Source organism: Poecile atricapillus, chromosome 1 (genome assembly GCF_030490865.1).
Source record: "Poecile atricapillus isolate bPoeAtr1 chromosome 1, bPoeAtr1.hap1, whole genome shotgun sequence".
NCBI classification, from domain to species: domain Eukaryota; kingdom Metazoa; phylum Chordata; class Aves; order Passeriformes; family Paridae; genus Poecile; species Poecile atricapillus.
The window spans coordinates 98,290,823-98,316,917 of NC_081249.1; the positions used below are offsets into that span (position 1 = coordinate 98,290,823).

The 26,095-nt window shown below is 39.5% G+C and overlaps 1 protein-coding gene, 1 long non-coding RNA gene and 1 pseudogene across 6 annotated transcripts; 2 read left to right on the forward strand and 1 right to left on the reverse strand.

The window, feature by feature from the left end:
* LOC131578050 (uncharacterized) lies at positions 1 to 18,913 on the forward strand. Of its 5 annotated transcripts, none has more exons than XR_009277368.1 (9): positions 1 to 105; positions 1,658 to 2,154; positions 3,237 to 3,337; positions 8,508 to 8,685; positions 11,595 to 11,816; positions 14,439 to 14,650; positions 15,173 to 15,223; positions 17,799 to 17,967; positions 18,779 to 18,913. It is a non-coding gene; the product is annotated as an uncharacterized LOC131578050 (long non-coding RNA). The 5 variants fall into 5 exon arrangements; XR_009277363.1 differs by lacking the exon at positions 1 to 105 and adding an exon at positions 119 to 239; XR_009277364.1 differs by lacking the exons at positions 1 to 105; positions 18,779 to 18,913 and adding exons at positions 119 to 239; positions 18,402 to 18,762.
* IFT57 (intraflagellar transport 57) lies at positions 7,202 to 20,806 on the reverse strand. The gene is made up of 11 exons (XM_058836369.1): positions 20,471 to 20,806; positions 18,904 to 19,066; positions 17,540 to 17,658; positions 16,558 to 16,648; positions 14,553 to 14,621; positions 13,864 to 13,986; positions 11,716 to 11,787; positions 10,993 to 11,124; positions 10,028 to 10,090; positions 8,172 to 8,238; positions 7,202 to 7,642 (listed from the first exon to the last, which is right to left on the reverse strand). Exons 1-11 carry the CDS (start codon positions 20,653 to 20,655, stop codon positions 7,464 to 7,466), a joined length of 1,263 nt encoding a protein of 420 aa, XP_058692352.1. The 5' UTR covers positions 20,656 to 20,806; the 3' UTR covers positions 7,202 to 7,463.
* The window catches only part of LOC131578043 (uncharacterized), a 13,813-nt pseudogene continuing 8,498 nt past the window's right edge, over positions 20,781 to 26,095 (forward strand).

A 26,095-nucleotide genomic window follows, 5' to 3' on the forward strand; every position in this document is an offset into this window, starting at 1 on the left:
CTTCAAGTCAGGCTGAAGCACCTGAAAGCACACCACTGAAAGCAACACCTTTCTTTGCCTGAAACAACTTTTTGTAGAAGTCTAGAGTCCCTTCCTTCTGATAAGGTGACATGTATGCCTGGGAATATTTGTGGTTAAGAGCAAGGTGTGGCTCAGTGATATAACTGCCTTGGCTGGTCACATGCTAGGAACTAGGAGCAGCAGGAAAGCTTAAACACTGTGGTTTCCTACATGTCCTGGTAAGTGTAATGCAAAACAGTCACTCAAAATAGCAACTGTCACTTGAAAAATATGACTCATTTTGACACTCTTGGATGTTTTAACTGTATACCATTTGTAGGGCTCTAATGACTCAGTGTGAAGATTTGCCTGAAAAGCTTGTGAAAGGCAGGTCAGTGCTAGAATTAACCTGAGTCCACAGCAGCTCTTCTAGGGAGGTGGCCCTCAGTGAAAGGAGCCCCTGAGCACTGGCAGCTGTATTCCAACATAGGGTGAAAAGCACCAAGAAGAGACTTCCAGTACTAACCTGACCAGCCACTGGAAACAGATGCCTTTTTGTCTGGCTTTTGTTTTGAAATGGCCAATAAGAACAGATCAGCACTGGCACCATTGTCTATAATAAATGTGTCCTCACGCAGTGGAAGACTGTGGTGTGTTGTAAACAATCACAGCACTGAGTAAAGTATAATCGATCACACAAGTGCCACAAAGGATACATTTGCCAAAGCATGGTTTAAAGATTGGGATCTGTATAATAGAGCTGGCACACTTAAGACATTGTGAAAAGGAGCTACCAGCATTTTCTGGGATGAAATATAGGATGGATTGTCATAAAAAAACCTTAATAACCCTTTACTGTTACTGCATTTTCTGCATCACAGTAAAGCTTTATCTGCTGCTTGTCAGAAGGTCCCTCACACTGATAAACTGGTATTTTGTATTCTGAGTCCCTAAAAAATAAATGACATTTTTAATCTCAAATGCAGACTTTGTTAATGTTGAGCACTGAAAGATCTTCCTGTATGCCATGGGTCTTGCTTATTGCTATATTCTTCAAGCTTTATGTTGGGGTCACTCTGCTGAAATCAGGAATGGCAAATTTGGGTGTTTAGAGACACAGTATGTTGGCACAGGATAAAAATCTGGGTCCTGCAGGGAATATTAAAGCTTTCTATAAGATACATTGTCTGGCCATATCCTCTTGCATTTCTTTTTTTCTTCCACCACTGAACAGAACAACTGTTCTTCATAAATGAAAGCTTTGCTCCTCCTCTCCAAACCTTATGCTGGTAAAGGTCAAGTTAAACTGCTTTGAAACTCTGAGTATCAATTCAACTCTTTGTGGTGCAGACAAAAAGGAATTTTTTTTCCAGAATCAGGTGGTTTTGAAAAGTGTAACATAAAAATGTCTGTGCACCAGACAGAGATAAATGATCCAGCCTAAATTCTGAGGCTTTCGGCATAAAGGTTATTGCATACAGAAAAGAGAGAGGTGGTGAAGATCTGAAAAAACATAGGTGAGGTAGGAAAGCCCATCCTTACTCAGAATGTCTAGCCTGACCCCAAAAACTAGTCAAGAGATCAATTCAAGAAGAATACTTGAATTTGCAAACAGGTTCTGTGTTTTACTTTCTGCTGTTTGTTTGATTCATTCTAGGCACAAAAGTTACCATTTGGCTTCTTCACCACTTCTCCTCCCCCTGATTAGAGCAATGAATGGGACGCTGAGTTTTGATTAGCTGCTTTTAGCAGAAGGATGACAAGCACCATGGTGTTCACCTCCCCTCGGTATGTATCTGTACTAGCAAATTCAGTCTTCTACAGTCTCCTACAGGAGACAAGCACTGTAGAAGCTGCGGTTTCTCTGACAGGAAGTGGGACCAGCTTCCTGCTTCTCATCTCCTGATACCCACACTGGATTGGTGTCAGCAGTGGCTGCTCACAGGTGGCACTCCACAGAGACACACACCGAGTCAGTTCCACCCAGCTTAGCAGATGCTCAGACTGACCGCATCCGTTACATTCAGGTCATGTTGTCAAACTTCCAATTACTTGGAGGGAAACATCATTACAGCAGACTGCACTGTGTACTTCAGATTAAGTACAGAGATGAAGATTAACTAGAAGCAACAAATGGAATATAACTAAGCAAAGGTATGTTTTGTACATTTAAGCCAAGATAGTATGGAAGTGCTTTTTAAAGGAAGCTCTTTCATTCCATCCATATGAATTTGTTACCTATATATCAATCCTGTTCACAACGGAGAGAAAATGGAACTGGCTTTCAGTTGTTTATTTTCTCTAACACAGTCACCTGCAATTCCTTTTTTTGATAAGAGTTCTCACACACCCAAACATACTAACAGGTATGTCCTTATTCAAACAAAACTCAGCATACTGGACTACTTATAGAAAAAACCCTCCAAACCTGCCACACCTAGAGTATACTCTTCTATCCTGGGAAAAGTCTTCTCTGAACAGAGTTTTTTATTCTTTGTTGTCAATATTATATAGTTGAAGATGATGAAAATATTCAAGAATGTTTTACTGGAGTTTACAGGCACTCTACAGAAGGTTGTAATGAAATGGCTGCTGGACACGTTCGTACAAAATTAATGAGTGACACTTTTAAGATCACAGTTTTATTGTTTTTACTGTTGTTAGACAGCATTTGATAAACTCGGCAGAAATCCTTCCTGCCATCATACCAGGAACTTGCGCACCTCCTGTAACAGAGGAAACAATGTTCAACAGATGCTGTCAAACCTTTTGAAACCTGCATCCTTTTTTTGGCACTAGTTTCCAGGAAAATTTCACGAACAGCCTGTCCTTATTGGTCTGACTACTGGCTTGTATTCTTTCCCAAATGGATTCTTTGAAAGAAGGCAAAGTGCTCATGGAGAAGCCATGCTATAGAAGGATAGAGACAACTCTAAAACTTTACAAGAACACTGCTACCAAGATACAACAAGAAACTTCTGCCCGAAAACTAGAGGACGGATGGGAAACTTTTTTGTCCAGGGGATGCCTACACTCTACAGTTTAATTCTTTGTGTTACTATTGAATAACATTAAGGTGTCATTTGAAGTACTGTCATTCTTTGAAAACCACAGAAAGAGGAAAATATTTTGCATGAACAACTGGAGTTACTGTGTTACCAAGAGGAATATTGTTAGAAATAATTATTCTGTCCTTCTGGCCTCAAAATATTCACCTTTGTTGATTTTTACAACAGGATGCATGTGACACCTCAGCCACTTCTCGATGGAGTACTGGAATACCGCTGATCCTAACTACTAAGACCAGGAACGAAAAAGAACAGAGTAAAGCTAGGCAGTAAGTGAAAGACTAGCATTATTCAAATTATTACTTACTCTCAGTAAAAAGCTCTCAACCCTGCTCATTCCAATGTTGCGTGGGAATAATTGTGAAATGGTAGGGCTGTTACTAGGAGGCTGAAAGACATTTCCAGCAACACCAAGCCCCGGAGCAATAGCTAAGTATTAGCTAATACATGAGAAAGCCCTGGTAGTGGCATTTACTGAATGAAAAAATACATCGAAAGGAGGAAATGGCAGATGCAAATAACCTTTACTATCTCCAAGCCTTCTGTGGAAAGTCCCCACCTATGAGCTGTATTCATGCAGAAAAGCCAGTGCTCATACCCTCTGTTTACTTAAACCTCACGGGGACTGATTAACTTTTCCTGAGCCTTATTTCACACCTTTGCCAGGTATCACCCAACCATTTCCTAAGACATGAATCCATCCACAAGCAAACGGAAAGCAGCGAGGCTGCAGGAAGTAGGCCAGGGTTTTCACAGGCATGTTGTTCTGCCGCTGGTTCCAGCCCCGGGAGAGGCCAGTGCGCGCGCAGGCCCGTGCGCATGCACGTGCAGCTGCCCTGTGGGGGTACACTGCAGCATTGACAGCCCCGCGCGGGCACGCGGCCAGCATGGCAGCACAGCATCAACCAACTCCTTCTTTTGCTAATTAACATTTGTCAAACTTGGAGAGAAGCCCAGGATGCAAAATTTGGATGTAAAATTCAAAGAGCACAGAAGCTGGAAATGTTCACATACAGGCTCTTCATTTATGCTTAGTGTTTTTTTATAGGTCATGCACAGATGACTTACTTGCTCTTACTGTAACTTACAATTAGCAATACAGTGATTTTTTTGTATGTCTTAGTGCACAGTAGAACTCCAAAATAAAGTGGCAAAGCTTACTAGTAGGTGGACATAAAGGTTTCCCCTTTTAAGAAAAAATTTTCCCTGAGCTTCTTCTTTTGAGTGAGTGAAGAGGGGAGGGCCTTTAATGCCATCAGCAGACAGGAGTGAGAATATTTTGACCAGATCTGGAAGTTGTTTATAACAGTCATTTCTTAAACTCATGTGAACTCATTCAGCTTTCTGCACAGCACCCAGCAATGCAAGTTCAAATGATTAATGTGCCTCAGTGCTGAAACAATAAATTCTCAGCATATGATTGAAAGCCAGTTTTAAACTCTTGCAATTTCAGGGTTCAGTCACCAACTCTATAGAAGGTTCTCTGTGAGAGAAATTGATTAAAAGGTAAAAAACCAGCTTTTTGCACTTTTTATCAGTCCAGCAATTCATGCTATCTGCTGACATTTGAGGAGGTTGGGCAGTGGGGTATTATATTTATTAAAGTAAAAAGGTAATGCATATAATCACTCTCAGATATCCTAAATGGCCTATAAACAGCACCTCTAATAGAGTACCTAGCACTAAGGCTATTTCCAGTTCCCAGCAGGGCACTTACATACTAGCCTAGACAAAAGACAGGGAAATAAGACATTGGGCCATGTTCAGAGGGATTTCAGAGCTGAATAAACCCTAAGAAGTAATATACTACAAGTGTTTCTTTCCTGGAGCTTTGAGGAGTACATGCAAGAGAGTGAGCTGGCTACTGATGAGCCTTCCTCAACAACGTGTTTCCAAGAGCCAAGTGTAAGCTCATACCAGGGCCACATACAAGACTGAATTACTGCAGTCCTCATGGCAAGGACAAAACCCATGGCTTCTCTAACCAAAGTAAACAAATGAGGCTCCTTCTTTCTCTCTCTGCACAATTTCTGGGCCTGTCTACCGCCAGCTTCTACTAGGTTTCTAGGTAAAAACTGACAGTGACACTTTGCCTCCATGCTGGTGTTCCAGAAAAGTGAAAATGTTGAGACCTTGGAAGAGGACGGCTGTATACAGAAGTAAATTCTTGTGAATAGTCCTTCTTTCATAAATTCTCTCCAGAAAAAGATAACCTCTTGTATAGAACAGCTTTATGTGCATCCTACTAACTTAGGGATATCTTTGTTTTGTTGGTCTTATGTTCTGACACTGCATTAGATAATGAGCAGTGCAGGAAGTAATGTGAACCAAGTGCTTTAATTTTAATGTGGTTTCTACTTCTCGCACTGATTCTGCAGAGGAATAATTACACAGATCGTTGCTTCTCTAGAAGGGCCTTTCAGGCTGCTTGTGACAGGCCTCACTGCTCTCCTCTGCTTTTAAAGAAGGTGGTGTGGCCACTTGCTGGAGCAGTAAGGCTGCTTTCAAAGTAGCCTTTTACTGTCTCAAGGGGCAAATGCCACTCTTTGCTGGATGACAATTAAAGGCCGTGTATCACTCCTGAGAAAACAACAGAAGCGTTCTACTTAAATGAAGGCAGTTTCAGACAGTATGGTAAAAATAATGTAGATCAATTCCAGATAATTAGCACACTATTTTAGAATTACTTTGGCACAAAGAAGGCTTTTCTTCTGGAGATTTTTGTCACATTAGAGGGTTTTTGGCTATGCTTGTCTTAAGAGATTCACTTCTAATAGAATAAGAGGCTCAGTTCATAAGGAAAGGTTTTTGATTAATCATGTTTGCTATATTACCATGAAGGAGGAGTTTTTTTGAGGAAAATATTTACATAAACAGCATTTATACAACACAACATTGCAATCCAAAAGCGTCAGTGAACTGCTTTGCAGGCAATGCAAAAGGGAGTTGCTTTATCTTAAGTTGAAGTAAAGCCACTGTTAAAGTAAATATGCAGTAGCAACAGCACCTAACAAAGGGAACATGAATAATAACTTTTCTAATTTCAGCTGAATGTGGGAGGATATAGGTAGGCAGCAAAAGGAGCTGGAAACCAATTTCCAATGTGATTCATAGAGATTTTCAGCAGTGACTTGCACAGGTAAATTTTAATAGTCGACACTTACAGATAGCTTTTCACTTATTAAAATCCAATAGGTTTAGGGCTTTTTCTTTTTAGCAAATGGAATACTGAAGCACAACAAACTTACACTGGCTCATAACACCGACTGTGTCAAGCATCTTGACTTTCAGACACAGAACTGATCCACTGATTCTGCAAAATACTGCTCGCGTTTAAGTGAGAGAAATTATTTGTCAGATGAATGGAATAGCCTGCAGAAGTTAGGTGAGGATTTTAATGCCACCGGCATTGTACTAATATCGTTCACGGCTCATGAACAACCAGAACAAAAAGGATGTACTAGTACTTTAATAAGGTTATTTCTTTGCTCCATACTCCTTCATTACCACTAACATCTAGAATCACTCCCTACCCACACATTTACTAAGACAAAGCAAGCTCCCTGATGCCATTACATTCCCAACCCCTTCCTCCTACATTTTTCTTCTCATTCTGTATTACTAAACTAGATTTGGCAACATTTTCCCTTCACAGAAATCAAAAGTGGGTGTTCTGACACAAGAACAGAAAACAAGAATAATCCAAATTATGTCCACAGAGCTCTTCTAAATACTATAAATGAAAGCAGCATTTGACCCAATGCTAATATAAAGTGATTCTGAAACAGTGATGGCACATGGAAAAAAATTAGAAAGCCAAGAGCAATTTCCAAACAATACTTTTCACCTTCTTTGGTCTTATATAGATTTGATATTGTTGCTGCTATTAGAGGAGTCTTGCAGCTACCAGTTTTGACCCAGCCTGCACCCAGAAAGGGTAATGCTGTATTATTTCAGTATCATCAATTAAATACTTTATCTAAATGTATGTTAGTGGCAATGACAGACATTTTACCTTCAATTCTTTGCAAGCAATTTCCTTTCAGCACTGCAGAGTATCCAGATTACAGGCTGTCAGCATCATTCTATAGACTTTCACACTATGTAACATTCTCCAAAGAAATAGAGACATCTTCACTAACAAGAATTTATTAGTATATTTGGAAGAGATATGCAGTAAATCTTTACAGCACAAAACTAAACATGGCTCCCTCTTGAGTCCAAAGTGTGCACGTTACTTCTTTTTAAAGTGCATCTTTTACCAAGCAGCTAGTTCAACAGGAACAGGAAAAAAGAACATCATCTTACCCCAACAAAAACAAAACCTCTGAACTCACAAAAAGGCAAATGGTAGAAAACCGCATTTTGGGCAAACCTAGTCAGGTCCAACCAATTTTAATAGGCACCTACTGCAGCTTCTGGAATCACTGTTGCATGCATATCTCTAGCCATATTGGATTTCTCTTTCAGCTTTGACTGAAGCAATGTGTGTTCCATCACACCAATCTGTATATCCATCTGAATGGTTTCTTGCCTCAATTTTGTTAAGGCCTGTTTAATCTTCACTAGAGGAGCTGTCCAAAAAAAGATAAACAGTGCAACTCTGTCAGCCACTTAACACAAAAGCATTGTTTGCTGTAGTTCACTCCTTAAAATTGAAGAGTTGAATGAACAAAAGGGTGTTCTACTCTAAAGACACGATTGTACTGATACATCATTTTTAATATGCAAAACACTTTAAAGACAGAAATAGGCAATGACAATTTTGCTGTCTTCTTGACATCTAAGAGCTTCATAAAGATGTGCATCAACATTAAGACAGGTTTTTCAATGATGTATTTTGCTCAGCTGAAAGCCTTATCCCCAAACCTGACTTGAGGTTTGGTAGAGAACTGAAGACATCTTCAGCAGGGTGTGAAAATATTACCTGTGAAAAGCTATTAAAATGTTTTGTGCCCTACATTTTGTTTCTAATCCCTTCCCACTAATATGATGCTGCTGCATCATTTTGCTCCTTGTAATTGCTCTTATTTCAATGAAGTACATATCATGAAACTGTCACCAAGAAAAAGGGTGTGCTGTCTGAAGCAAAAATGTACTTACCTCCATCAGTCATACTGCTTCCTTTCTCTTCTGTTTCCTGCTTTACTTTCTCTAATGCTTCTGTAATCTTAAAATAGATTCTTTTCTTAATTAAACCAGATTAATATCAATTTTTTAAAAAGTCTCTGCTGAATAACTGCTTTTATTTAAAAAATTAACTAAACCACCTTACTCGTTATATAAAAAGGAATGATTTTTCAAACATTCAGAAATTTTTAATTTAACTAAATTAATGTTGTAAAAAATTACAGAAAAAGGGTAACAATTTGACCAAACACCATGGTGTTACTAAAAATCTGTGCATCCTCAATAAAAACAACAATATAATTGTTTTAGTGTGACACTGGATGGAAGAAGAAAGGAACCAATATCTCTGCAGATCTAGATTCATCAAATAACCATGCCCACTGCCCTTCTGGAAGCATCAGAACTTCAGCATGTTACACTGGAAACCTGAGAAACAGCACTGCAGCAAAAGAAGGTGCAGCAGTCCAGCCTGCTGGCACTGGCACAGGTATGGAAAATCCATGTATGAAGAACAAAAGTCTAGAAACCTGTCTAGCAACCAATTTGCCTTTGTAGATAATGAAAAAAGCAAATATATGATTCTAAAGTATAGCCAAGGTAATAATTCAGTATTCTTGTACAATGTGAAAACAGCCCTCCATTAAGGCTTCAACAAGCCTTTTCAGCAACAGAAAGGAATCATTGTTGCATTGTTACTGCATACCTGCAGTGGTAATGGTATTGCCAGGTGGGCTGAGGTCTGATTGCATCTAAAAACAGATCAGTACTAACGTCCCATGTGTCTGCTTTACCTCAGACACGCGCCACTGCACACAGGTAGTTTGAAGGATGCCAGCTAGTAACATATTCACCAATATTTATCAGTCAATCAGGTCACAAAGCACACACTGTAAATCAGGTCACAAAGCACACACTGTAAATGTGGAGTTATCACAAAATACTTTTTCAAACTTACTTCCTTGAGAGTGAAAGAGAAAGCAGCTCGAATTCTGCAGAATTCATACACTCACAAATCTTAGCTAGAAAACTCATAATAAACCACTGTATTACCTACTGCAGCTGCACTTGGTGATCACTGTAGGTCCCTTCCAACTCAAATATTCTAATCTGTTCTAAAGCAATCTCAATCCTGTTGTACAATTTCTAACACATTCTTATTGTGTGACCTATTTTTCATAACTATTCCTGAGACATTATATTGCCTAATAAATAAAGTTGATTTCTAAAACCCAAATAGAGCCATTTAAAAAAATTCTGAATTGGATTAAGAGTTGAAGTATTTGGAAATCAGGCTGTAATTCTAAATTAAATGCCTTGAAATATTCAACATGAGGAGGCAGTTAGGAGACAGGAAATGTTTATTTAAATTTGTCAGAGCACCAATAAAGGAAAATGAAAGTCCACAACAGAAAACCAGATTTAGGTAATAAGATCATTTGATGTATGGAAAAAATTACTGTTTAGTAAAATATCACTTTTAAGTGCCTGAAAGATAAAAACTTCAAATTGTTAATTTTAACTGAAAATAAGAATTAAGCTTTTCTTATTCCAAAGAATTTATGGGCATGATTTATTAATCCCCCATAATTCTAGGACATAAATTATAAAATATAGAACATTTACCTTCATTTACAAACTGAACTCACATTTCATCAGTTAAAAATCAATGGCAGCCTGGATTTAAAATTTAGGGACTGGAACTAGATCACCTCCCTCAAACAAAGAATTATCTTTAACAAGAGAACAAATCAGAAAGAACTGGTTTCATTAAACTGCAACCACTAAATGCCAACTCTCTGAAGACTGTTTTAAAATAAGATGTGTTTTACCTCAGAAAGCACTCTAATCCTTTCAGTTACTCCTCCACTTCCCTCCTGGTACTTCTCTTTAGCCTGGAAAGAAACATGTCTTTGCTGTAATGACAGAGTTGAAGAGATGTATGCAGATAGCTCAGAGAAAACTTCAAGACTTGCTCTCGTATGTTTCAATTCCAGAAGCTCTCCCACAAAGCCCCAGTGAGGTTTACAAATGAGGACAGCCTTGAAACATCAGTCCCTGCAATGACTATCATTCACCATCATGTGAAGCAGTAAACAGTCTAAATACACACTTGATAAGAACTATGCCTTCTAATCAATTACATGAGGAAATAAACATGAAGAAAATCTGCCATAATACAGAAAGGATTGAATACTGCAATCCAGAATAATACTTCATCAACAATAAATCTTCAAGATACCTTAACAAGGCAAACAAAAGGTGCAGAGGTCAAATTTTGTTAGCTTCATTGTCACAGTATGGCCACAACCAGGAGGGCTTGACAAAAGGCAGACTATGACGCCTGCTAAATAGGAGATCAAAAAGCTTCTCAGACAGCACTCTGTTTGCATAAGAAACTAAATGAAGCAAAGAAGTAATCAGAGTGATTTGTGCATGTTAGCACCAGTACTCAATCTAAGGGATGAATGCTGGACTGAGACTGTAGTTTTTCCACTCCTGACAGATGTGTGAACTTCACAGGGAAAGCAGAACTAGCAATTTACTAGCTGCTCAAGACTTACAACAGCTATACATAATACTAAGGCAAAACCATGTATTTTCCCCTGCAGAACAGTTGAATAAAAATTGCTAGTTTATCTTAGGAAGAATATAATCTGACAGACAATCAACATTTCCCCTGCTTTATATCTGACAGCAGAATTCATAGATAGCTCACCCCATGTCATCTTTGCCTCTACCCTCACTTAACAGCAAGTTAATACTGGAGAAGGCAACAACAAAAGATCAGCAGTACCTCACTCAGCAAGGCTTGTGCTGAACGGTATTCTTGAACCAAGTGCTCCAACTGATTGTTGATGTACTTTTCCCTGCTATTGATCTTTTCCAGTGTTCTGCTGATTTCATTATGGAGTTTGTCAAGGTAACCCTAGAAAATTACATTCTGTGGGTTGACAGTATACAGACAGTATGCAAAGAGTATCAAAATGGTGCGGTAGTTAAGAAAGGCTATAGAAGCCTACAGAGAGAAAAATAGTACAGAAATACTGTGTTTAGCCAACAAAAAATGATTCCCAATGTGTTCTGGTTTTCCCACCTCCAAAACACATAGTTCAGTCTTTACTGCTTCATCACTCTCCTCTCCTCAATTAATTACAAATGTCAGTAAGTTACTGTAGCAACAGTATTTGAGAGTATTTTGGATTTTTTAACAGCACATTCAGATTGTATTATTCTACTTTGTCTTCTGTAGTCAGGATGTACTCAGGGTAATGCATTAATTACTGGATCCTGATAGCCCTGTTAATCCTCACACATACAAATCTTTCCCACAAGGTATTTGCCACTAGCACTGTCTTTAATGATCACTGTCATATCTTTCCCTTTTTAACTTTACAGCAATAGCACAAATAAAATGAAGAAAAAAAAAATATCAATTTAGTTCTTAATGCATCTCAAATAAAAGAGAAAATAAAAATGCTGACAAATTAGTAAAATATTCTGTACATACAAGACATACCCTAGTTTCTTTCAAAGAAGAATCAATTCCATCCTTATGCTGATGCATTTGATCTACGTGAATCCTCCAATCCTAAAAAGACATCACAAATTAAAACACAGGTAAGTACAACTTCTGTCTTTCTCTGGTTACTTAAAAACGGCGGGTATACAAGGCAGAGTCAGTTCTCTTTTATACTATTGCCATGTATCATCCTGCCCCTGCCATGTTCATAGCCAGGGGCACTGGCTCAATGTGACACAATTTATAAATCTCCTAAATGTCACATGTGACACTCAGATCCATAAACAAACACTGACATCTTCACTGATACCATAGTAGCTATGCTTTTTAGAGTCTGATCTTCATGGAACTATTTCTGCTAGAAACCACTCTGGGCACAAATACTAAAAATATTGATTGTAGCTGCACTAGTTCAGCTTATTCTTAGACAAAATGAGTGCTTTTGATGCCCAACACCTACCAGTCCTGGACTATCTGTTCTTTCCTTTCTATTTTAGCCCTACTGTTACCAGAAGAAGAATGGAAAGAAAGTGGCAGAAATACCAAAACTTGGTTTTGATAATGGGATACAATTTGAGGGGGGAGAATTATTTCCAGCTTCAAGATCATAGAAAACATACAGGGACTCGGGTGGGGTCTAAGAAAAGGTGCTGAGAATTGGTACTGCACACCATGTAGTGAGCCACTAGAGAGAATGTGCTTAGAAAATGTACAGAGAAACCTGTTTTTCAGGTTTGCAGGAGACTCATGATCTCTCATTGGTCTAGTGACAATTGTTCACAATTTGCCAAACTTTGGAGTTTAAATAAAAACAGCAGGTACACAACCCACCCCACTTCTGTCCATGACTTTACAGTAAGTTCCAGTTTCTAGTGCCGTTGATTAAACCATTAATACTCTCCTGGTACTATGTTTACATGCACAGCTTGGGAAACAGAATATGTTTTCTGGCAGAATGGAGAAAACACTTCTCTCCAATTATTTCTGAAAGAAGCTAGAAGAATAATCCTCTTTTCATGTTCATTTTTACATACTCCTTAATGCCAAGAGATGGTGCATTAAGCTGGAAGCTAGTAAACCTCGGATCCTACAGTGGCTTTAATTTTTCATGTATGTCTTATTAAGTTTTAATTCCACACTGTGAGACTCAAGCATCATGTTCTCTGCAACAGATGGGCTTACTGAAGATCACAGCAGAGTGGTTCAAGCCAGGCAATTCTTCACACAGAAAAATGCAGTATGGTGCAAGACAGGCAAGGAGCTCAGCAGACAGTTGAAGGTTTCCCCTATTTTTGGCAAGACAATTATCTTCCATTGTATTCATGTATATGTATTGTACTGCTATATCAGTGCTGCAGATTGCTCTAACACCCCAACTGCTCAGGTCACTGCAAATGAACAATTTCAATACTGCACTGATCTGTGTGTGCTACACAAGCTCCTAGAAAGAATGCTTATGGCAATGTCAGGAGCAGGTCCTAGGTTTGGACTTGCCAAAGATGGATGCTTACTTCTAAGCTGCTCATTCTAGACTCCTTGAAATAGACTATGAAGAGAAATACACAATTCTAAGACATGATAAATTTCATCCTGAGAGAGTTGCCAAGACATGATGAGCAAAAGCAGTTGAAAAAATGCTCAGTTCTTTTCACAAAGCATAAGGAGAACTCAGGATGACTAGACAGGGGTGCAGACCTATTGGATTGTCATGTAAAGTCCACCAAGAGGAATTCCACACAATCAGCCTGGTTGAAAAATGGAGCAACTGAAAGGTAAGATCATCAGCTGTCCTCCAGGAAGATATTTTAATAGTTGTTAAACTGAGCATATAGTTTTTTTAGAAGTGTGAGTACACTGGAAATGTCAGAGGACTGAAAAAATATCCCCACTGAATAAATATGTAGAAATAAGGTGCCTTCTAAGCAGCAGAAGAAAAATATAATATTGAAAAAACACCTTACTGAAAATTATTGCTTCTAGGATCAGAGTAACTGACAAAGGTTCAGACAAGGCAGCACTGGAGAGCCCATTAATCACAGGTCTTTTCACGACAAAAGACAACAACTGCAAACAGAAAGTAAACAGCATCGACTGAAATCTCATTTTAATCACCACATGTACACAGGCAAATCCATTCTTCCATACCTTATTGTCAGTCCTGACTATGACTTTCAGCTGTGGAAGCACACGCTCCACTTCCAGATTCCACTCTGCTGCATCTGTTGTGGACTGTAAAATCTCTTCTTGCTTTGAAGTGTCACTCATGTTCTGTGTAAAAATCACAAACTTTATACACGAAATATCATTGTTATGCACAGTGAGAACTGTTAGAAACCACTATAATGGCTTGCAGTGTTAATATCAGAAAAAGATTTATATCCAGAATGATCTAGACTACAGATGAAATAGATTTCTTTAATGGCTTTCTTTGAATTCATAAAGATTTGGAATTAAAATAACTACATCCTCTCATCATACATAAAACTGAAGACAATTAAAAGTATATATTAAGAAATTATAATACACTTCAGAAATGGTGTATATATGTGGGATTAAAATGTATTCATGGAACTAATACCATGTTTCACTAGAAGTCTCTGCAAAAAAATTCTTGCAAATGTTCCCAGCAGCTCTTCAGTGACATCAGTTTAGAAATTGGCTGCACATTGTTCTTTAAAAATAATATTAATATATAATATCTAATATCTTATTCCTTTCAGATGGGGTGTTTTTTCAAGACTACACAAGGATTTTTAGACTTAAACCCAACAGACATAAATTGCTGCTACAGATATAAAAATCTTGCAAGAGAGGACTGATGGATAACCACTTACTGATCTGTATGTTTGTGCCTTTAAAACATTCAGATCAATATAATCTTCTTCATTGTCTGATTCTTCTTCCTTAAAAGAAGTTTCAAAGCAAGACTTCAGTAAGTATTTCACAATCTTTCTCCATAGTTTTATTTTGCAGGAGCACAAACCAAGGAGTATTAAGTTCCATATTTCTGAACAAAATAAGACATGGGGAATTTATGATATGGAGCTAATGAGGAGACATAATACCTGTGACAAGCTGAAAGATCAAAACTACACCACATTTCCTTCAGAGCGCCACTGTATTACAAAAACAAACCAACCAAACAACAAAACCCAAACCCTAAACCCAAGGCCTCTGACATCAAATGGCCCATTATCAATAGCTGTATGGAAATTGTATTTTATTATGTATTTTTTAAAGCTCTACCTTAAATATAAAACCCCATCAAAACAAAAACCAAACCAAAACCAGACCTCAACAGTTTTCATTATGTTGTTTGCACTACATATTTGGAATTACAGAATGATGCCATATCTTAAGGATGCAAAATAACACAACAGAAATTGAGGCAATTGATTTTTTCTTGCCAATGAGACCAGTCTCTCTGCTGACATATTCTGTATATCTGTTATAGCCTCAAAATTCCTGTCTTCCGTCACTATGATCAGCTGAGAGCCCATCACCTGTAAGTAACGATGCCTTTTCTGACCATTAACCTTCATTTATCTATACTGTATTTCATCTGCCATTTTATCACCCATATACTTCACCCTTATACACTTTGTCCTCCTCCTGTCTTTTCCACCAATGTGAAATTTTATCATCCACCTCCTTTCTACACAAATCACAAAAGCTGCAATAACACAGGTCTTATGGTAAAATCCTTCAAGACTCAGTGAAAACCTTGGAGTTTATTACTCTTTCCTCTACTTTACCCAGTTTTTAACTAACAGGGACTATTTTCTTCTGGCATGTTTGGCCCCAAGTCCCCTGAATACTTGCAAGAAATTAAGACCAGACTGAGACTATATATTGCTAAATGGACAATACATATTTGGGCAGCATTTAAAAGAACATACCACCAGAACAAGACGACTGGTTATCAGAACTGAGAAACCAAACTGTTCAGATTTCCTTACACATCCAGCCTCACTGTGTACTGCTGGCCACCTAATACAAGCTATCACATTCCCCAAGATTTACAGAACTAGGCTTGTCTCTGTCAGCCTCATCATCTTTATTCAGAAGAATCAAAACCAAAGAACAGTCAATGAACCTTATTATTAGCATTTAATTGCTGAAAATACTGCTAAATTCAATTATGAATACAACTAATATCAATAAACTGGCAGCAACAATGGACTGGGCAAAAAAAATTACATTGGCATGTAATTAATCTCACTAGAGCTACTAGGGGCTCTAAAAAGTGAGTATCTTTTTGGTATAAACTGCCTGGTAATGTGACACCCAGTAAAGGAATAACACCTAGCTGTTTTTTATAAACACGCATACATTCCAAAGACCTAACAGAACACATTAGTTGTGAAAATCATGGCCTAGGACAATACCTGAGAGCAAACCCAGAGGTTCTCTGAAGCATTTCAACTGTGCTTTAGTTAACTGTTTCATCCCCACTTCCCAATTTAAGCAGCTTAGACCTTAACAATATACAGAAAAGAGCAGACAGCTGACTGTTTTCCTATTTTAACCCTTTAGTTTAACAACAAGAGTAGATTTATCCGTAGAAAAGAAACAATTCTCAAACTCCTTTTTTTAATGCACAGTTAGATTCCACTGCACTTAAGAACATATGCTCTGTCTTGAAGAGTTAATTTTATCTGAAAAGCAACAAAAAACTCTACAGAGAATCTGACAATGCAGGAATGGAGCTGCAAGAAAAAACCTGAACAGCTAACTGAAAAGACTTTTTAAACAAAGCCAAACAAAATGAACAGTAAATAAAAATTTCCTCATAGCTGACCAATACTAATATAATTAAAACCAGTCAAATAAACATACTGCAACATCCTCTTCCAATTTACTAAGTGTTAATTCTGCATCATCTTCTGTTATTTCTTCTTCTTCTGGTTCTTCTGTTGGGTATGCTGGCCTGAAATTAATTCAAATAACAGCAGAGCTTTTAAACACAATAAATTGTAAATACCACTGCAAACAAAACATTTCATGAGAAAAATGGATCATGTGGAACATACCTAGACAGTGATTAGTGTTTCACAACTTAAATAAATATACACTCAGCCTTGAAAGTCTTATTCATCTTGAACTGTCTTAAAAGTAAAGGCAGTACAGCACATTCACACTACAAAGTCATCTACGAAGTAAATTTTGGGGCATAAGCTTGGCATAAGCTCCTAAAATTCAAGTGCAAGTCACCACAGGCTTATTTTCAGCCTACAGTGGAATTTGTGTACTAAAGAGCAGTAACACTAAAATATTTCCAAGGTAAAAATTACTTTGCTTTATCCATTTCAAAACTCATCAAAGGAAAAGAATGAAATAAAGAACACTTTTAAAGACATTTTCATATACTTGAGATTATCTGCCATCTAATTTGTCCTAAGATTTCCTTCAGATTAAATAAAATTACTCTAGTCTACTTGTAACATGATCATACTGTGCATAACTCCAAAAATTTATTATTGATTGATCAAACCTAAAAGGACTAAATGTTTCAACTCAAACAGGACAAGCTCAGATTAATAAGGAGTTATGTAAAGTGAAATAAAAAAAAATCATCAGTTAAACCTTAATTAGCTTAGTCTATAATGTTCCAAATTCAGCTTGCTGGTAACAGGCCAGTTGTGTGAAATTGCATTAGGACTTAATTGGTCACCCTGCTTGAAGCCCAGTTGAATTTTCCATCTCATGAAACGTCAAGTAAAATGTTTTTAGTCATTCCTATGTTTTATTTTACCACTACAACTTACATCTGTTTCCTGGAAAGCAATACCTAAGGGAGGATGCTTAGACTGTACTGTACCTTTTCCAGGTAAACCCAGTGCGTTTCAAGGCTTCTTCAGCTAAACAATCAAGAACATAGCACACTTGCTCTCCGCAGCCAGTCTTTAACTTTGAGGGAGGAAAATCCACAGACCTTCCCTAAAATAAAGAGACAGCCCGTTCACTAATGGCCTAGCAACCCAAATTTCCCTGTAAGGAGATAAGTTTTTGTACACTAAAACCAAAGTGTCCCTTGTGTATGAAGATTTCATTAATGACAATTTACATTCTTCTCCTAGGCAGCTCCAATGAGGCAACTGAAGGAAAAGCAGACAAAGGCAAGGAACAGATGCAGTATAGAAATCTTTAAGGCTGTGGTAAGAGGAGCAGAAGAGGCAGCAGGGAGCAGAAGAGGCAGCAGCCACAAGTGATCTGTTGGATGGTCAAGCACACAAGTGACAAGGCAAGGTAAGAACAGCTACAGAGAAACTCAAGTATTGAAACTTAACTACCATCTTTTCAATGGTGCCCTGTTAGCTCCAGACTTTATTTATAAAATACTTTAATTTATTGCTGTCATGCAGAATAAACATAGTAGTTTGTTATGGTTTAACTCCTTTAGAGAACAGTGTCCTTAACATCATTCACAGCTGCACCAGAGTATAATCTTCCATAAGATCATACTTCTTGTCAGTTGATATATACTCCTGACCTTTGGGTTTGTTTTTTCCTTTATTAAAAATTTATTTATTCAAAATTATTATTATTAAAATTCCATAATATATATTATATATGGTATATTATATGTAATGGTATAATATACATTAAATATTATTATATAATTATTATAATTATTTGAAATTATTATAATTATAATTTATTTTTTTAAAAAAACATCCCAGTAGTTCCTGGCAGTTTGTACAGCCTTTTACTCCTTAACAAAGGGAAAAAAAAGAAAAAAAAAAAGAAGAAAACATGAATACTATTGTAAACAACTTCCTACACTACAAATGAAGTCATTGGCTTTGGCAGGAACAGAATTACAAACTGTGTAAACCTTCCAGATAAAATTTCTGAAAATTATGCTACTATAAATGAGCAACATATGTAGCACTACAAAAGGTAAGCCTGGTTTAATCCATTTTACAGACTGTAGAACAAAAGTAACTGGAATAATTTATAAGACCATTTCTGTAGTGCTAAAAAAATAATCAGCAAGTAGGTATTACTTGCCTATGTAAACTTCCAGTTAACTGAGTAACATAGTACAAACTTACAGCCAGGAAAAAGTCTGTCCAGTCCTTGTGACCAGACCCAGCAGGAGAGCAGTGTGACTGCTGTTATTTCTGAAGGGAATGCAGGTGTTTGCACCACACTTGGGAAGAGAGCCCATGTGACACTCACAAAGGACCGCAGTTCTGAGAGCACATTTGAAATCACTGCATTGGGGTCATCGCACTCCTGCGGCTGCTCGAAGGGATGTCCCGCTTTGCTGATCAGCCAAGCAGCGAGCGTGCAGAACATGAAGAACTGCTCACCGGGATTGGTGGGCAGCGCAAAGTAGTGCCTGTTTAAAAAGGAGACAAACGGTACGTATTGTGAGCTTCTGGAGCTCTTACAGCATTATAGGCAAGCACAGGCTATGGAGCAGTTTCTTTACCCTGTTTTGTCAATGAGTAACCAATCTGAAATAAATTCAGGATGCCTGGTTTCACACATGACCACAACAGACCAAGTTTTCTACACCCAGCTTGCTTCTTTCCAGCTTTGAGTAAGTTATTAGTCAACACCAGACTTGGCTGCCAGGTTCCCCAAATCACCTCCCCTTCACGCTTTCCTCAAGAGACGCAAGAGGATCGTATTCCCACATCTGCAAATTCAGCTGAGATCAGGAGCATGCTTTGAAGCGATCCTTCTACTTACCTACTGTGTCTTACCTACTGTGCTTTGGGTTGCTTTGGAGAGCAATGAAAACTGGAACTGATTTGGATCGCACCAAATTCAAATATTTGAACCTAACAAGAATTCAGTCCATAAAACCAGACCACAGGCAGTTATTCCCCCTAAAGCATAAACAACACGCGCAGTGGATACTAGAAACTTCTGGAAACGCTTCCTTTTACTGGCACAGCTACTCACTAAGGTCCACAAAGGTTTGCTGCCCTGCTCCAAACATTCCAACGATTCAACAGCAGGCTAGAACCCAATTACAGCCACTGTACTCACACTTAAGCCTCCTTCCCAAAAAGGGAGTAACTTTGACTCCCTTACCAATTTAATTATTTATTAATTGTTGCTTATAAAAAGTTTAATTCTGTGACCCTTAATTCTCCACCCTGCTGTGGAGCCTGACTGAAATTTACAGATGGGTTTAAAACTTATTTGGGCAGGTGATGTTGGGAGCACATTGGTCCTGTTCCCCAGGCTTCCTGTCTCTCACCATAATATTAAAAAAAGACATAAAAAACGTTACATATGTAACAAGTACGTACTGGATAGCAAACCTCAGCCTTACCAACAACGGATCCAAGACCTTCTTTGTAAAGGGTTAAAGGGTCAAAAAATACACACAGCCCACGAATAGCTAGTCTGAATTCAAGACATGTAGCTATTTAGAATAACTTAGAATTTAGGCAGAGCTATTTTCTGCATAATAGGTGGAATTTAGGTAGAATTTGTTTTTGCACAGGTATATCCTGGCATGCGGATATCCAGTACCTGCCGGGGGCAGGGAAGGTCAAAGAACTATTTACTTATCGCATCTCAGCCTTTCGCGGGGCCTCGCGTTTTGAAAGCTTCCAGCTCACAGGGGAAACTTTGCAACTGGCTGTTTTCCCTTGAGCCAGGCATCCTGCCCCGCCTCCCTTCGCTTGGCTCCGATGGCCCGGAGGGATTCCTGCCCGCCGCCCCCGCCCGCGGCCACGCCAGCGCCCTCCCGCCGGGGCGTGGAGTAGGCGCGGGCCGGGAGCACCTGGAGAGAGGCCGCATGTTGTGGCGCCGCAGCGCCTCCTCCTCGTAGCTCAGCAGCTTCAGCTTGTCCAGCAGGTCCTCCATGAGCACGAACATGTGAAAAGCCGCGCCGGGACCGCGCTCCGCCGGCCCCTCCTCGCTCCGCTCCCGCTCCCCGCGCCGGCCCGGAGCGCCCTCTTCCGCCATCTTTACCCGTAACCACAGCGACAGGGGCGGGCCCGCACCGCCTCCGAGCGCTCGGGGCGGCGCCGGGGAGGCCTCACAGCCAACCCGCGCGGCCCAAACTGCGCCTCTCAGCCCGGGAGCGGCGTCACGGGAGCTCGGCAGCTTTTAAACTTTTCTCCCTGGCCGAAGGCAAACTTGGGAGCGTCTCGCTCCGTGCAGGTGCGGAGCGGGCAGTGGTGCGGTGTTCTGCGGCCGGATGTGCGGGAGAGTGAGGCTCGGCAGCCGAGGGCCGCAGCGCTAGCCGCGGGTGCCGGCTGGAAGCGGCGGGCTGGGGAAGGCAGCGGGTGGGAAAGCTCCTCGGGAATGTGCTTGGCACTGGTGAGGCACCTCGAGTGCTGTGTCCAGCTCTGGACAGTTCTCAACCAGACACACTTTGAGGTGCTGGAGCGTGTCCAGCGTGGAGTACTGGAGCTGGTGAAGGGTGTGAAGTGCGGCTCCCATGAGCAGCCGCTCAGGAAAGCGGCTTTTTTACTTGTAAAAGTACCACTTTTACAAGTCCCTGAAAAGAAGTTGTAGCCAGGTGGGGATCGGCCTGTTCTCCCAGTTGACTAGTAACAGGAGGACATAGCCTCAAGCTGCGCCAAGGGACGTTTAGATCGGATACTGGTGGGGATTTCCTCACTGAGGTGGTTTTCAAGTATTGCAATGAACTGCCCAGGGACATCACCTGAAAAAGACATCCCTGAAAGTGTTCAAGAAACGGCTGGGCGTGTCACTTAATGCCATGGTCTAGTTGAGGAGTTTATCAGTGAAAGGTTGGACTCAATGATCTCAGACGCCTTTTCCGACCGAAATAATTCTGTGAATGCAAGACACACCTCACCTGTGTATTCCTGGCACCACGTCTTTGAGGGGAGACACCCCTTCTTGCCACTTCTTCCTGAACTTTATTTGGGGTTTTTTGTAAGCCCTCTTCCCGAAATTACTTTAGTCGTTCTGTTCTGCTGGAAACCAGATGGCACACACAAGTCTTGAATTGTCCAGAGAGAAAAAGTCACTGTTAAAATATTGTTAGAAAATAATTACCTAACCCTGCAGGCAGCTCTAGGCACCTACTTCTTGTTTCAGGTGACCAACTTTTTGAGAAGAGTGTCATGATTACTTTTACCTTATGTTCTTGTTCTCCTGTGCCCGCGGAGAACTGACCTCGCTGCATGTGTCCGAGCGGCATCGTGGCTGCTGTAAGCATCATATTGCTGCCTCATCTCCTCTGTTACAGCCTGCAGGAGCTTTGGGTTTGCCAGGCAAAATAAATGGTTAAGAGAAAAAGTTTTTTAAGCCCAAAGATGGGAACACAAAAGCTGTGAAATCTTCACGTTGAGTCGTAGCTCTCACTGTAGAAACATCTGCTTCCCTTAATAGGATGGACACGTGTTGGAGTCTGAGATACAGACTGTGTGCCCTTACTTTTAATATTTAGTTCCAGGATTCAAAGAAACACTGAATTTCATATTATATGAAATTCATGTGCATGTTTTCATGGTGATACATGAAAACAAATGTTAAAGTTAGATAGGAAATGTGTAAATGTGTAGATTAGAAAGTTTCTTAAATCACTGGGTGAAAAAGTAGTTTAGAGAACAGGAGACAAGATGGAGGATTTAGGGTGTTGTCTCTTGTCCTTCTTTCTTCTTCATGTTCTTCTCCTAGGGGTGTTTGGGTAGTAGTAGGTGATTGGGTAGAAAATGTCACAGTGCAGTACACAGGTATTGGGTCATTGGGTCACTAAGAAAAATAATTTAGTTGGCACCTGTTAATTGGGTAAATGGACATATAAAAGACCTTGAAGAAGATCTTTGTTAGCCATTTTACCCCTTTTCTATCATAGTGCACATAGCTCCTTGTACCTTGTAATGCTGATAAGAAAAAATAAACAACTGAGACCGAACGAGAGAAAAAACCGCCTCCCTCTCATCAATCTTCAGATCAAAGGGAAAAAGAACCCAAATCAAAAAGTCCCCAAACAGACAGACACGGACTTGTATGTTGGTTACTTGAGCCCTGTGCCATGCAGGTGGGGCGCTCAGAGTGCAGCTGGAGAGAGGCAAAGTACAACAGGGAGAGACCTTTAGATTGTGGAAACTTTCTTCCATTGCGAGTATTTCTCAACAACTGAAGTTAGCATTTAAGTTGTAAAGGTTTCATTGTGGGGAGGCAGAGAATTACTCCTCTGTTTTACTACAGGAAATCCTCTGAAGGTTCAGTGAGGAAATTCTAGAAAGCTGGTATCATTGTGGCAGGTAGGAGATTTTAGCAGTGTGTGATTAACATGTGTTTTTGAGAATTTTATATGTTTGTTTTTCTTGTTTGCTTGTCGGTAAAAATTAAAATCTTCTGGTATTTCCCAGTCCTCATAAGTGTGTCTGTGTTGTTGTTGTTAAGTTGCATTGAAAATGAATTAATCAGAAGTACAAAGAAATTAATTTTATTTGAAAGAAGGTTATTTCAATATGCCTATCTTCTCTCAAAGAGGTCACAGAGGAAAGTACATTGAGCAGCCACCAATCCTGATGGCTGTTTGCTGCAGGAGTTCTGTGACCAGGTTTCAGCTTGAATGCAAAGCTCAAAGATGAGGAAATATTTGGATACCCTTTGGTCACTGAGTAACAGAAGAAAAAGCAAGCATGTGTTCTTTTCCTGTAGTGACCAAATGCTGCATTCTCCCTACCTTTGTTTGAGCTATTCAGAGTGTCTTTGGAGATGCATTTTAGCACCTTGCCTTGCTCTCAGAAACTGTGGCTGAGCTGCTTTCCAGTGGAGCCTGTGGTGATTCTGTATGAAATAATTATCCTGAGAACTAGAGCATCAGTGACTAACATGACTCTAGTGATCTTAATTCTAGTTGTGCACTGTCTGTATACATAATTTCATATTGATATTTCACTACAAAGCCTCGGGGCATGATTTCTTGGTTGTGCCACTTACATCTGTGACAAACAGGAAAAGCATGTTTGTTCAATTCTTTGCAGTGTGACTCTAATTAGCAGCATACACACTCTTTATTCCTGTAAAACCCCAGAACTGGCTGAAAAGACTGGCCAGAACCTACAGTCCTCACATTTTTCTACAGACCAGCATACATTTTTCTCTGATGAGATCAAAAACTAAGGTTTGTGCTGAACATGAAAATTTTCAGCTAAGTAGCTGTAGCTGTGTATTTTGGAGCAGGGTTATGGGGCACAGCTGGAAGGTGGGAGGCAGTGTGCACTGTCCATGCAGCCCCCAAAGGCATCACAGAGGAACCACTGGAACCATGTTACTCTGAGCATCGCTGCCAATGAAAGGCGACTGGCAATTAAACATGGCAGATCCCTCCCTGTATTTCTCTCAAGGGAAATACAGCACTGATTGCAGTTTCTGAAATTCAAACATCAGGCACAGTATATTGTGTTGATCAAGTTGGAAGTTGTAGGTAAATAAGCAAAAAATCCAATAAAACATGATGTACCCCACTGGATAATGTAAGGGCTAAAGAAGGTAGACACTGGCAATGGTTGCTGTCATAGAACAAAATTATATATCATATATGTTTATTTTACCATTGCATCTAGTTTTGTCTCAGATTTAATGTTTTCATGCCTCTGTTCTTTTTTTGTTTTGTTCTGTTTTTTTCTCCTAAAGGAATAGTGAGAATACGTAAAACAATCACACTTTTCAGATTTTCAGAAGAAATAATACTCAAAAATCTTTGGGATTTAAGATTCACATCTACCACAGATACAGTCTCACACACCAGTCAAAATTATTCGTAATACTAAAAGGTCTGGGTAGCAAGACTGGCTAAATCTGTGTCCTGTGTAGAAATGGTACCTACAGCTGCCTTTTGGGGAGTAAAAAAGGACCAGGGAAAATCCCTTAAAGTCTTTTTAAGTTGACTCATGAGGTAATTTTTCACTGGGGTATGCTGTATTTTAGGATAGTAAATTCTACATTCTTGCTCCACTCAGGTAATAGTTACAGTAAGGTTATTCTTTTTCTGTTATGCATGACAGGTTGCAGTTCGTTGCTGTCTGACAAAACAGAAGATATGATGAGAGAGTCTCCTCCTTCTTTGCATTCCTATCCTAGATTTCCATGCACACATTTTTGAAAGGGTAAAAGGTGTGAAAAGTTCTCTATGTTGGCAGTATTTGCAAATACAGTAAAATTTCCCACCCCAGAAAGTCAAATGTTGCAGTAATCAGAAAAATATTTTAAGAAGTAAAGAAAGTCAGGCTTGATGAGAGACACCTTACATCCTTTTACAAATTTTATTTGACCAGTTTTCCTTGGTGTCCTGTTCAGGAATGAAGAAGATTAATATTCCCTAGCCCTGCAACAGCACTGAGAGTAAATACTTTCTATTTATTAAAATTAACATATCAATCTGCAAGGGGCTACAAGGTAATGAGAGGGCCTCCACCATTATGTAATGCATAGGATCATATAGTGGATGAGTTTAAGGCCAAAAATGTGCACCAAGTCTGTTGCAAACAAAAAAATGTGATACGAAGACCTTTTATCCTTAGCAAGCTGTAGAAAGGAAATTGTGATATGGGCATGTCTTTGATATCCATTTATACAGATCTTCTCCCCTGCTTTTATTTTGCCAGTTTGACATGATTCTAAACCAATGAAGCAATGGAAGGACAGAACATACCAGCTGTTATGATCTGTTTATTTCACATTGGTGCTACACTTTGGGGTAGGTTTTAGCTGAAAAGTAATAAAGAAGACCATTATTACTAATTTTTATTCAGGAGAGTTAATGAATTCAAACACTACTTATTAATGGTAAAAAATTGATTTTGGGTAATATAAAACCCTTCTGAAGCAAAAGACTGCTTGTCAATGGCTGTGGCAATTGGGCACCTTGGCCCCCAGACTGTTACCTGCCAATGTTTCTGCCCCATGGCTCAGCAGGCAGTGCTTTTCAGTTCAGAATGAGAACGGTTTGCAGAAAATTGGCTGACTTTGCATTGAGAAGACTAAGGAAAAGTCATTTGGACTGTTCTGCCAGATGAGCTGGAGAGGGCATCAGAATGTCTGAGAAGGCAGCTGCCCCTCAACACTTACTACCAGCACAACAGGTTGTCTGAGCTTGGCCAAGAAGGTTGACATGATGATGCTAAGTCAATGCAGTCAGTTCTTTAAAATATTAATTTTAAATTGCTCTTGTGTGCCAGCAATGCCTAAGTTAAATGTTGAGGGAAATGAGATGCTGCCACTTGTGTGAATTTGTGGAATGCGCACCTTGATTATCTCGAGGGGCTGGGACAGAGCTTCCTGATGGTGTCTGTGGTGGCAAAGCTGTTTCAAGAACTTCTGTCCTTCCTGTCAGTTGCAGTGCCTTGTCTTTTTTTCCTGTGATGGTACAACTGCTTGGCACTATGTGAGTTGGTGGTAACATGGGGCATTGCAG